This window comes from Engystomops pustulosus, chromosome 7 (assembly GCF_040894005.1).
Source record: "Engystomops pustulosus chromosome 7, aEngPut4.maternal, whole genome shotgun sequence".
NCBI classification, from domain to species: domain Eukaryota; kingdom Metazoa; phylum Chordata; class Amphibia; order Anura; family Leptodactylidae; genus Engystomops; species Engystomops pustulosus.
The window spans coordinates 125,355,883-125,369,229 of NC_092417.1; the positions used below are offsets into that span (position 1 = coordinate 125,355,883).

The 13,347-nt window shown below is 43.7% G+C and overlaps 1 protein-coding gene across 10 annotated transcripts in view; it reads left to right on the forward strand.

The window, feature by feature from the left end:
• Positions 1 to 13,347, forward strand: part of PRMT7 (protein arginine methyltransferase 7) — a 530,266-nt gene that overhangs the window by 265,839 nt on the left and 251,080 nt on the right. For all 10 annotated transcript variants that reach the window (XM_072117757.1, XM_072117754.1, XM_072117758.1 and 7 more), the window contains one exon: positions 12,151 to 12,277. In XM_072117757.1, the coding sequence (XP_071973858.1) occupies positions 12,151 to 12,277 (127 nt within the window). The remainder of the gene's footprint in view (positions 1 to 12,150; positions 12,278 to 13,347) is intronic.

The following is a 13,347-nucleotide window of genomic DNA, read 5'->3' on the forward strand; positions in this document are numbered from 1 at the left end:
CAGTTCTTCTGCTGCCTTCATTATATTTGGAGCCTTATAAAAAACCCCTAGTAATATTTTATTATCCTCTTTCCCTCCCCTTATCTCCACCCATAGGGACTCTATATCTTCATTTGTGTGTCCAATGTCATCTCACAGGACGGGCTTGAGACAAGACTTCACATATAAACATTTATTTATTTGAATATTTCTTAAAAGACTATAACCATCTATAGTAACAGCCCAGTCGTAGCAATTATCCAGCTATGTTTCACTAATACCCACTATATAATATTTATCCTTCAACATTGAGTTCACTTTCCTTCATTTTGTTTTGTGAGGCTTCTGGCATTAGTGTAAATACACTTTATATGCTCTTCCCTGTCCCTATTCCTTTGGTTCTTACTCGTTTATCTTATCCCAGCCCCCCTTAAATCCCCATGTACAATGACTTTTCTCAGTTCCCTATCTACACTGTCTTCTTGCCCTGCACAAGTGTAGTTGCCCCCCCCCCAAGTCTCTAGTTTAAACACTCCCCCAAACTACTAGCCATTTCCCCCCAAAACAGCTGCACCTTCCCCATTGAGGGGCAACCTATCCCTACTGTATAGCCTGTAGTCGACTGCAAAGTCAGCCCAGTGCTCCATGAACCCAAAGCCCTCCTTCCTACACCAACGTTTGAGCCACTTATTAACCTTCCTAATCTCCTGCTCCCTTTCTGATATGGCACGTGGTATAGGTAGTATTTCAAAGAAAACCTTTGAGGTCCTTGGCCTGAGCTTATGGCCTAAATCTCCAAAATTATTTAAAGTACCTTCCATCTACTGGAACAGACAGTCCCCTAGTTGCTAGAGGCCACGGCTTGCTGCAGCTTTGCCTCCCCTCATCCGCCAGCTTGGCAAACTTATTGGGGTGCACCAGACTTTCTGCAACTCTTCTCTCTACCCCTCCTTCTACATGTTACCCAAGTAGCTACCTCCGCATTCAGCACCACCATACTACCATCGCTTTTGTGTTTGCAGTTAAATAGGTTAATGCCAAAATACACTGCTGCGTTCACTGCAACAAGATCTGGCTCTGTGTCCTGCAAGCACTAAGGGTTAACAGCTTCAATGCTTTAAAGATCGTGTCCAGAGAGCAGGTAGTAGTGTAGATTTGTACCATGTTAGCTATGGAGAGCAGAAGCATAGTGAAGAAATCAGGCGATAACTTTTTGAGGTTGACTATATTTGATGGTGAAATTTCGAGAATACTAGTTCTTTTCATAAGACATTGTGTTATGCATGAAAATTCACAGCATTTTATACACACTAGGCAGTGATCAACAAAGGATATTAAAAATAAAACTACTTTAAAACAGATTGATAAATATCTGATTTACGACAGGATCTGCTTGTGGCCTCCAGGTCAGATGTAGTAGATCATGAAGGTGGCATGAATATTAAGACCACTTTGTAAGGTGTTGAATCTCCTCATTAATTTATACTCCCATACACGTGCACATTCGCACAGATGACCATGTATCTGCACCTCAATCACAGCAAGTACATAAGATCAAGGGGACATTTACCTGTCAGTCTGCCTTATTAACCCCTTCACTCTCTACCTTAATAACCCCTTGCATATTGCAGCAAAGACCCATCGCTATCACCCGCGGTCGGTGCTTGCAAAGTCGCCGGCGGCACTTAAAATGTGGCAGGGCATGGGCGCCACCATGTTTCTTCAGATCGTGCGGCGGCGATCGGTTGCCATGACAGCCTCGGGTCTTTGTCAGCCCCGAAGCTACATGGTATTAGGAGATTTGTTACAATGAGCCAGTGGCTCAGTGTAATGAATCGTATGCAAAAAATGCCATATACTGCAATCCAGTAGCATTGCAGTATATGGTAGAAACAATCTGACCATCTAGGATTAATATACCTTAGAGCAGGGGTCAGGAACCTTTTTGGCTGAGAGAGCCATGAACGCCACATATTTTAAAATGTTATTCCGTAAGAGCCGTACCATATGCACATGTCCCCAAGTAGATAGGTAACCCCAGTGTCACGGGTGCCTCTGCGATCTAGGTCTCGTACCCTTCTCCGTGGGGGTTCCCCTTTCCGAGCTCACTCAACTCACCACTTTCCGGCTCCCGTCCCGGCTGGCCAGCGCGTGCGCGCCGCTACTCGCAGATTTAAAGGGCCAGTGCGCCGCTCTTTGGCGCTGCCCACTTCCCGGGTTACTATAAAGACCGGCTGTTCCCAGCATTGCCTGTCGGATCTTAGTGCTTCATGCCTATGAGGAAGCTTTCCACAGTGTTTCCTTCCCAAGGGTTGACCTCCCATTGTGACCCCAGACCAGTAGATAGGTAGTCCCAGCACATACCCCCAGTAGATAGGTAGCCACAGTGGTATTCACTTACCAGCACTCTCTGCAGCCAGCTCCTCATCACTCCCACACTCTTCTCTTTGACCCAGACTTAGACGATGGCACCTGGGTCGTACAAAGGACGTAGGCAGCGGTAATATTGCTGCCTGTGTCCAGTGATCAGTTTAAGACACACAGCAGCCATCACTATTTATTAAAGATCTGACTGAGAGCCAGATGCAGCCAACAAAAGAGCCACATCTGGCTCCCGAGCCGTAGGTTCCCTACCCCTGCCTTAGAGGGTCTAAAAAATAGTAAAAAAAAAAAACAAATAAAAAAGGTTAAACCTGTAAGAATTTATAAAATATATTTCAAATCACCCCCCTTTCCCTAAAACTGATCTAAAACATATTAGACAGTAAAAATCACACACGCATTAGGTATCGCCGCATCCCAAAATGCCCCATCTATCAAAATATAAAAATGCAACTTTTACACCTTTTTATATGACATAAAAAATGTAATAAAAAGTGATCAAAATGGTAGCAAAAAAACGCCCGCTCATTTCGCAAAAAATGACACATTACAAAGCTTTGTACACCTAAGTATGAAAAAGTTATTAGCGTCAGAAGATGGCAAAAAAAAATTTTCTTACACATTAGTTTAATTTTTGAAAATTTATTAAAACGGAATACCTGTGTAAATTTGGTATCACCATGATCGTACCAAACCAAAGCATAAAGTAGAGGTGTTATTTGGAGCGCAGATTGAAAGTCTTTAAATCTGAACCCACAAGAACGTGAAGCACATGCGTTTTTTTTTTTCAATTTTTCCACATTTGGAATTTTTTTCCTGCTTTCCAGTACACGGCATGGTATAATAAATAACATAATGGGAAAGTTAAATTTGTACAAAATAAGCCCTCACACAGCTTTGTACACGGAAAAATGAAAAAGTTATGGATTTTTAAAGGTTGAGAGCGAAAAATGAGCGAAAAAACCCTGCGTCCTTAAGGGGTTATGTGTCAACCATGTCCAACCACAGTCCTTGTGTGTATGAAATGCTGTGAATTTTCTGTTTCATGCTCAAGCTCATCATCAAATATACTCCGCCTCAAAAAGGTATCACCTGATTTCTTCAATCTTTTTCCAGAGAGCAGGGGCTGCAGAGATTTTAAGTTTATTTGTGTAGCAGCCTATGGTGCAGAGAGAGATACTCTTTGCATCTGTGTGGATGCAGAAACCTTCAAGTCTCATACAAATTTGGTATAGCTATACCAAATTTGTATGAGACTTGAAGGTTTCTGCAATATTGCAATATTGAACCTGTGGGGGATTTATGGGGTGTTACTATTATTTAGGGCTCTCAAAGTCACTTGTTGCAATATTGAACCTGTGGGGGATTTATGGGGTGTTACTATTATTTAGGGCCCTCAAAGTCACTTGAAAGCTATCCCTCTAAACATAAGTCTTGTAGATTTTCATGAAAATGAGAAATCGGACCTAAAGTTCTATGCCTCATTACATTACATTACGCATGAAAATACCATGTAAGAGAGAGCGTGCCCTAGCCATGAACGTGTGAAGACACGCATCACTGAGCTTCTCCGTGCCCCAGCACTTTTAAGTCACTCTGGGCCCACCAAAATATGGGGAAAAGTCTTAAAAAGACGTCACCTACCCCACCTGCGCTCCCGACCCCTATGCCCTCCACGTTCGCTCTGGGTGGAAAGATGTGACCCTTTGCTCCCCGGATGACCTGAAGCAATTCCACCACTCACTACGCCTACCCACAGTGTCCCTTGGCCACTGGCCCACATACCTCCCCCCGTCAGTCTCCCTTTTGATAACTTCCTAGGCCAACCTCACCTCCCTAGGTCCCCGCAGGAAAGGACCCCAGAAACGGCAAATCTCTGATGACAGTGGAGGTCCGAGAAGCTCCCTTCAATCACACCCTCAATCCTCACCTTGAGAGGCTGCGTTATCACGGCTCCTCTCCATCAGGAAATACTGCACCCCTCCACATTGGGTGCTGTATCAGCCCTATCTCTTTGGGGGTTGATAATACCCCCATATAGTTAAATCAGTGGGATGACCTTCCCCTTAAGATGCCCCAACCCAAAACTCAGTCACGTGCTGGGGTGTCGGTAGCAGCTCACTGAATCTGCCGTTACACCCCCCCAATAGGTTAAGGGACCTCTGTCAACACTAGCTGTTAGTCCGAACCCCTTGTTAGATTCTGCTCTTAGTTCCCGCTGCTGCCCCCGATTATAGTTGCTGCTGGTTTATTTTATCTTTTTGTACAAATTTTTTCTTTCTCACCTCCTACCCCCTCCTCCCTCTACTTTCTCCACCCACCTCCTTCTCCTCCACCGACTCATATCCCCCAAATACTCCCCGGTGGCAGCCTGGAAGACTCTGATCTTCCGTCAATACACCCACCCTTTCCAGATGGCAGAACTGAAGATTGCCTCCTTCAACGCCCAGAGATTGAATTCCCCATCAAAGCGCTCTCAGGTACTTCATCACTTTCACAAACACAAAACCCAGATTTTATGCTTGCAAGAAACCCATTTCAAAGTCAACCAGACTCCTATAATTAAATACAAATGCTATACCACATGGTTTTACGCCAACAACCCGTGGACACGCTTCCTCACACAACTCATGGACATTAGCTCCCCTCTCCTCAAAGGCACACTGGTACTATCGGGCGATCTTAACATGACCCTTGACCCCACACTGGACAATTCTACAGGCAGATCGAGCATACCTTATTCTGCCCTAAAGAAACTTTAACGCTCCCTACTACACCTTCAACTATGTGACGCATGGTGATTACATTACCCATCAGACAGGGACTACAGCTTTTTCCCCTCACAGTGTGTACAGTAGACTGGACTATATCGTTGTCCAACATAGACCGCTCCAAACGCTAGTGTACTCTTCTATTGGGAACATTCTCTTATCCGATCATGCTCCGGTTTACTGTTCACTCAAACTCCTGTTCCTCAATAAGAAAGATTGGTGGAGGTGGCTCATTGAGTCCCTGCTCCTAGACCCACTCTGCACAGACAAAGTCATCCGTACCATTGCCTAATTTAATGTGGATCACGAACTGGACCTCACCCCTGCGTTGACACAATGGGAAACCCTTAAGGGATCCATACGACAGGTCTTCATTAAACATGGCGCTCGTATTAAACGAGATAAAGCACACACACTCTGCATGGCTCTGAAACGGGTCGCCTCCCTAGAACTACAACATAAACGGGCCCTCTGCACCCCGATTCTACGTGACCTACAAGCAGCTAGGTAAGAGGTCAAGTGCCTATTAGAGAAAGTTTATGGAGGGATGCTGCATGTCTGTCGTAGCAAATTCTACGAATATGGGAACAAGTGTGGCCGCATGCTTGCCAGAGCTTTCAGACATCGCCTAGCACAAATTTTTATCCCCAACATCAAATCCGCCCAAAACAATATTGGACACCTTCCTTTCTTTCTACAAGTCCCTGTACATCCTTCCAGTCGATCCTCAGGACTCGACCTCCTGCTCCCCAACCACACACCCCCAGTAACCATTCAGCACCCTCTCAGAAAGCTCCATATCAGAGTTGCAGAAGCCATTCACCCCTTCGGAACTTGGTGATTAAAAACCTCCTGGGAAGTAAAAGCCCAGGTCCTGATGGATATACAGGCAAATTCTTTAAGCATTTCTTAAAAGAATTGAATCCTATCCTAGTAAAAGCCTTCAACACAGTCTCTTCGGACTCCCCCTTCCCGGGACAGTCCACATCTGCTCATGTTGCTATCATCCCTAAACCGGGCAAAGACCCACAATTGTGCTCCAACTACCTTCCCATCTCCCTTCTTAACATTGACCTAAAAATCTTTGCAAAGCTTCTGGCTAACAGACTCAACCCATTATTGCCCTCCCTTATCAACAGAGACCAGTTGAGATTTGTGCCGGGCAGGGAGGGTCGGGACAACACCTTACAAACTCTGGACATAATCCACTATGCCCAGTCACATCAGATACCTGCAATGATTCTATCCCTAGATGCCGAAAAGGCTTTTGACAGAATCTCCTGGCCCTCCCTCAAACAGACCCTTTCCAACATATGATTAGGCCGTGTCTTACAGCAAATATCCTCTCCCTCTACCGCAACCCCTCGGCCAGACTCAAAATAAATGTTAGTCTTTCGGACTCTTCCCCTATCCACAACGGCACCTGCCAGGGATGCCCCCTTTCTCCACTCCTATACCTCCTGGCCGCGATTCGAAATAATCCTGACATTTAGGGAGTCCAGATCGCCGGCGACAGAACATAAATGTTCGGCCTTTGCGGCTGACTTTCTAGTCTACTTAACTGACCCCCACTCTTCCCTTCCTGCTCTGATGACTGAGCTGGACAAGTTCAGGAAATGGTCACATTTCAAGGTCAATTTGACCAAATCTGAAGCCCTCAACATCTCATTCCCCCCCCCCCCACGACTTACCCCCCTTGATGTCCATAACCACCAGACACCAGGAGACCAGTTACAAGATTCTATCCAGATGGTAAAGAGTGCCCACTCAACTGCATCTATGGTATCCGGAGGTTCCTGATGTCTGCTGGCACTGTGGAGCTGGTGGTGGCACCATGACCCACATTTGGTGTTCTTGTCTGAAGCTTAATAACTTTTGGCCCACGATTCTCTCCTGTATCAAACACCATTACTGACGCCACGATTCCAAGCACTCCTGAAGCGATCCTCTTATTCATGTTTGATATGCTACCACACAAATACAAGAAGTCCCTCACATGCCACCTAATTCAAGCGGCCAAGACAGTTATCCCAGGAAAATGGCGCTCAGAATATCCCCCCACCATTTCTGAATGGTTAGCAGAAGTAGCTTCAAGGCACAGAATGGAGGAACTTGTAGCACAATCCCCTTCAGAGAGCACCCGGTTCTCCAATACTTGGCTACATTGGCAAATATTTTTATCCTCTTCTGAATACTGAGTACTCAAAGACTGAAGACTGGATATATTGCTCACACTCTTTCCCAACTCTCCGGCTGCCTCCTCCCATCTGACATTATCCCCCCCCCCCTTCTTTTCTTTCTTTACTCCTCAGTTGCCCTGAGTTATGTATGAGACTATGTAACTTATTGTCATGTTCTGTTATATTCTTGTTCCATGCCTATTTCAGTACGAATGATTGGCTTTAATTCCATAATGCCTTACAAGGCGCTACGCTGTTATCACTTATCTGTCATGCCATCAATGTTGTATCTAGGGTAAGAAGGGTAATAATACTCCTCTTACTATTTTTGAGGAGTATTTTTAGCAGTGGAGGAGTACAAATACAAAATATATAGGAGTAATACAAATATATAACCGCCAGACATGCAGTCCCATGTAACATACACCTCATGCCACCTCAGCACCTGCCAGACATGCAGTCCCATGTTACACACACCTCATGGCACCACAGCACCTGCCAGACATACAGTCCCAAGTTACAAACACCTCATGCCACCTCAGCACCTATAAGACATACAGTCCCATGTAACATACATGTCTTCCCTGACCTTACAACAACCATCATATTTGCTCCTGTGGAGCCCCCTCACCTCCATACACATGTATACACAAAGTCCCCCTACCAGTTCTACTTGCAGGCAGCCATTACAGCTCTACTTCCTGCATTGCGAGGTGACTGTAGAAAGCCCCGCCCCTTTCACAGAGGCTCCACACCCTCCCGTGACATCACTGGTACCAGGACAAACAATGTAGTATGGAGTGAGCAGAGCTGGTCGGCGCATTGCCGGTCTGATGGTATGTGCTGTACAGGATGGCAGCGCGCGTAGGACCGCTCAGCCCACACATTACAACCAGGCATAATTGCCAAACATACTTTTATGCTTGGCAATTATTCTGGGGAGTGATGGCGCCTCATCATGCGTCTATGACGCTTGGTGAGGCGTTAATGCGATCTCTGTCTGAGACTTAATAAAGTTTTTCTTGAATAGAAAAAAAATACCATGTGATCACAAAGCAGACATTACAGAAATGTTAGTTATTGAGCTATTTTGGTGGTTTGGCTATCTACCTGGAAAGCAGAACATTTGAAACTTTGGAAATGAAGAATTTTTACCAAACTTTTGCCAAATTTTATTTATATTTTTTAAAATGATGTTTAAAATGATCACTTAAATTTTAAAACTAACATGAAGTATAATATGTCATGAGAAAACACTCTCAAAATCACCTGGATACTTAAATCGTTCCAAAGTTATAACCAATTATCGTGCCATGTCCGATTCTAAAAACTAGTCTGGTCACTAGGCTGAAAGCAAGTGTCTGCGATAAGGGGTTAAATATACTCAGGATAACAAAATAACACATTCTCTAATTTGATGTAATTAACAAAAATACAACATTTCACAGATCTAATTCCAACCTGTTTCTATAAGCCCTGGTGTAAACAATTTTAGATGTCCCTGGATCGTAAACCATCAGACTATGGTAGGACAATTCCCTCTAGTTTATCTTGCATTGCAGAAGGGGTAGGAGTAGGAAGTAAACCACACTACAGACACAAGCACTTCCTGGTTCATCAGCAAATGCTTCTAGCAGCATGGAGAGGACACAGGAGCAGCGGCTCTACAAACAAGATAAGGTCTGTATTTTCAGGGAGGAGGTGACCTTGCAGTGCTGACTCTTTTTGTAATTGATAAGGTGAGGCAGAAGAGAGTGTTATTGTGTCTTATATCCCTCTCATGACTGTCATCTTTCTTTTGCTATGTGTCAGATTCTAGTAGACTGTTCAGAAGCTAAACAGCGCTTTAGATAAACCTGTAAACCTGTGTGTACCCTGATAATATAAGCACATTGTCAGCACCCAGCATCTCATAGCGCAGAGGAATCATGAAGTTTGTTCTTGTCTGATCAGTCTCCTCCCACACTCTCACCATCACTTAGTTATAGGAGCTAAAACCGCTATAAAACTGCGTAAAATAGCAAAGTAAGGGGTTAAAACAAATTCTCTTTATTGTATAAACATGGCTAAGGGATTAAACTTGAGAAATTTCTTTTATGTGCAAACCTCTTTAAGGTTGTATGATAAGATATCATGGGTTGAGCTCTCTTTATACATAGGGGGCGGTTTTTTGCATTACACCCACCACTTATCGTATATACTCGAGTATAAGCCGACTCGAGTATAAGCCGAGACCCCAATTTTACCACCAAAAACTGGAAAAAACTACTGCCGAGGGTGGGAAATGCATTGGTCAAACCCCCCCCCCCCAGCCCCCAGTACTATACGGCCAGTCCCCATGTAGTATACAGCAGCCCCCATGTAGTATACAGCAGCCCCTAGTAGTATACAGCCTGCCAGCCGCCATGTAGTATACAGCAGCCCCTAGAAGTATACAGCAAGCCCCTAGTAGTATACAGCCAGCCTGCCCCCACAGCCCTAAATAAAATAAGCTTATATACTCACCCTCCGATGTCAGCGTGGCTTACCGATGTCCCCGATGTCAGCGTGTTCCATCTACTTTCTTCTCTGCGGCTCCTCTTCTTTCTTCTTGCTTCTGTGATGGACGCGGCCATGTTTTCTTTGTGGCCGCGCATACTATGACGTCAGCAGCGGCCGTGTCATAGTATGCGCCTGCTAGAAGAAAACATGGCCACGTCCATGAAAGAAGAGGAGCCACGGAGAAAAAAAATAAGATGGAACACGCTGACATCGGGGACATCGGTAAGCCGTGATTTAAACCTCGTCCAGAAACCATGCACACACGCCGCCTTCTTGGGTGAAATTGGTAATCTCTTTATTTCAGATATTAAAGGGGTTTTCCCACAATTGAAAAGACTTGCTGATAAGTGGGGATCTCGATGCTCTCTCCCTTGTCGCTCCCCCCGACTAATGTTCTGCTCCATTAATCTCTGTGGAGCTGACGGAAATTGCTGAGCGCTGCAAGCTCTTTCAGCTCCAGAGAAATTAATGGAGTAGAACGGTCATGCACGGCTGTCTGCTCCATTGGTCTGACGGAGCGACGAGAGGTCCTACGAACCCCTCGTTTTCGCAATCTGTGGGGGTCTCAGTCAGCAAGTTAGGCCCTATTCAGGGGAAAACCCCTTTAAGCTCAATAATTTGGAGAAATACATAAGCTGCTGTTTGGTTATTTATCTTTTGTTAAAGAGTAGCTCTAAACTTGTACCTTATTCAAATGGATATCTTCATTTTAATCCATTACATGACTAATGTAGACTTATCCTTTGCAAAAGCATGTGAAAATCTTTAACCCCTTCCTGCCGATGCCCTTTTTTGTTTTGGTGTTTTCATTTTTCACTCCCTACCTTCAAAAATCTAACTTTTTATTTTTCCATCTACAGAGCTGTGTTATGGCTTATTTTCTGTCTAACAAATTACACTTCAAAATGGTGGTATTTAATATTCCATGGCGTGTACTGGGAAGCGGGAAAAAATTCCAAATGCAGTAATTGGTGAAAAAAACACATTTGTGCCATATTCTTGTGGGCTTGGATTTTACGGATTTCACTGTATGCCCGACATGACATGTCTACTTTATTCTTTGGGTCAGTACGATTACGAGGATACCAAATTTGTATAGGTGTTATAATGTTTTCATACATTTACAAAAATTAAAACCTCCTGTACAAATTTTCCTCCTCATTCATTACAATTTTCGGATAGCACATTGTAATAAAGGGTTAACACGAAGCAACCTCGGGTCTTTGGAAGACCCAAGGCTATCATGTGGACGGATCACCGCTTCCCAATGGCATCACAGGGAGCGACGGCAAGATGGCGGCGCCCATGCGCTGCTATCTTTTTGAATCCGCCAGCAGCTTCGCCTTCGGTGATCGCCGGGAAAGACGCTGCAATATGCAGCAAAGACTTACCAGCTATGGAGAAGGCTCAGGCCGTGAGCCCTCTCCATACACCCACACCCGGCATGTGACGTAGTATTATGTCACATGTTGTTAAAAGGTAAAATATATATTTTCTGTAAAAAGCAGGTATTTGCCATGAAGGTCCTGCTATGGGAGCTTAATTTTATTTGTAGGAATGTTAATTCCATGGATTTATCCTGTATGCCATATTTAAAAATCAAGAACATTTTCCATACTATAGGCCAATCAGCATCTGCCTATTAGGATTTTGTTTTGCCTGCATCTGAATTACCACTGTAGGATTTGGACTTTAAATGGATTGTCCGAGACTGTAAAGAAACAAAACAAAACCGTGGTTGTCGGGGGCGGGGTGGCTTAAAAAAATATACATTTACTTACCTCCCTGCGGTACCATCTCTCCGGTCCGTGCCCCATATAAACAAACGGGCACGGAAGCCAAGCACACTTGTCCCTATTCCAAGTACTGTATAATGCGGAATGGGTGGGTGTGCCCATCACCACAGCCGTCAATCAGCTCAGTTTCCGTGCCCTTGTTAGTTTACACAAGGCATGGACTGGAGAGATAGCAACGCAAGTGGTTTAGAGATAAGTAAATTTTTTTTTTTTTAATAAGCCCCCTCCCTGGCCAACAAGGTTTTTTTTATTATTTTTTTTACAGTCTTGGACAACCACTTTAGTGGGCTTTCTTCTTCTTGTGATTACACTCTTTCCTATACCAAGTGTTTTCTAGTTTTAAAAGGTGCTAAGATTACTTAGCATGTTGTGCAATTCCAGTGTTTTTTCCACACATATAATCTATTGCTGGAGAGGCAACTAGTCTCATGATAGTTTTAAAAGGTACAACACTTAGATAACATAGTCATCTAGATTCTGTATTTATTATTAACATCCTAGTGCAGCAGATAGTCCTGCAGAAAGTCCTGCCTGTCACTGTGGGTCTCACATCATTTGGAACCGTCCACGATTTGGGGAATTAAATGATCAAAATAGAATGGAGAAGTACCAAGAAGCTTTAAAGAAGGTGAGTTTTACTGAAATATGTTAAGGGCATTAATGTGTTCTATAGTCATAATTGCTTGTTTATGATTATTTGCAAGAACAGGTAAAGACACTGTGCTACGATAAGAGACTTTTTGCAAGTGAACAGTGCTGTAACTTGAGGGTGTCACATGTATATGTACAAACTACAATCAAGGGACTTAAACCCCCCCCATCCCCCACCCCCAGTCAAGTATGACTATAGCATGTAAGGAAATTTGATCGTTATCATGTCACCCAAGGATGCCTCCCTGTGTAAGCAGGCCCCTTGGCAACAGAGCCTTAGTGGGCCCCTTTTCAGTAAATTCACGCCCCGGCGATACACTGCCTACACCCCCCAGTAGCCTAACTGTTCCTCCCCCCCCTGCTAGTAGCCAAGCTGTCAGCTCTCATGAATTTGCCAGATTGCTTTGAGTGCGGTCTGTGGTTCCCATTGTACTTCACAGCAGTGTCTGCTTTCGTTATCGGAGGGTTCTGATAACGCTAGCAGTGTAAGACTGCTGCATTTGGTAATCAGCTCCTATTGCTTTTTTATGGGTGACAGGTGCTCTTTAAGGGGCTTCAAGTCTTCAAGAAGTTGAAGACCTTAACCTATCCTGGATTGCGCGAGTAAATTTAGTAAAAATGAATTTCTTACCGACAATATTATTCTGAGGTGTATACCACTTTATTTTAATACACAAATAATGAAATGCTTGCAGAACTTATCTTTTAATTTTATATGGAAAAAAATAGGCTATGAGTGTCCAGGAAACTTTTATGTATGCTACCAAATATGAGAGGAATGGGTGTTCCATCCTAAACTCATTACGAACTGGCAACCATAATAGATTCTATCAAAGAACCTTGGACAACAAATAAACCAAGAAACTGAGTTGACTTAGAAAAATTAATAAATGAAGGTATACCAAGTAAAATTTTCTAAAGCTTAAGCTTATTTAAACTTAAAAAAATGAACATCTCTAGCGAGGTTACTAATACCATTATTTTTGTTAGGAAGAAATTCATAAAATAAAAGAATGGAATAAAAATAGGCTATTAAGATTTTCGTCT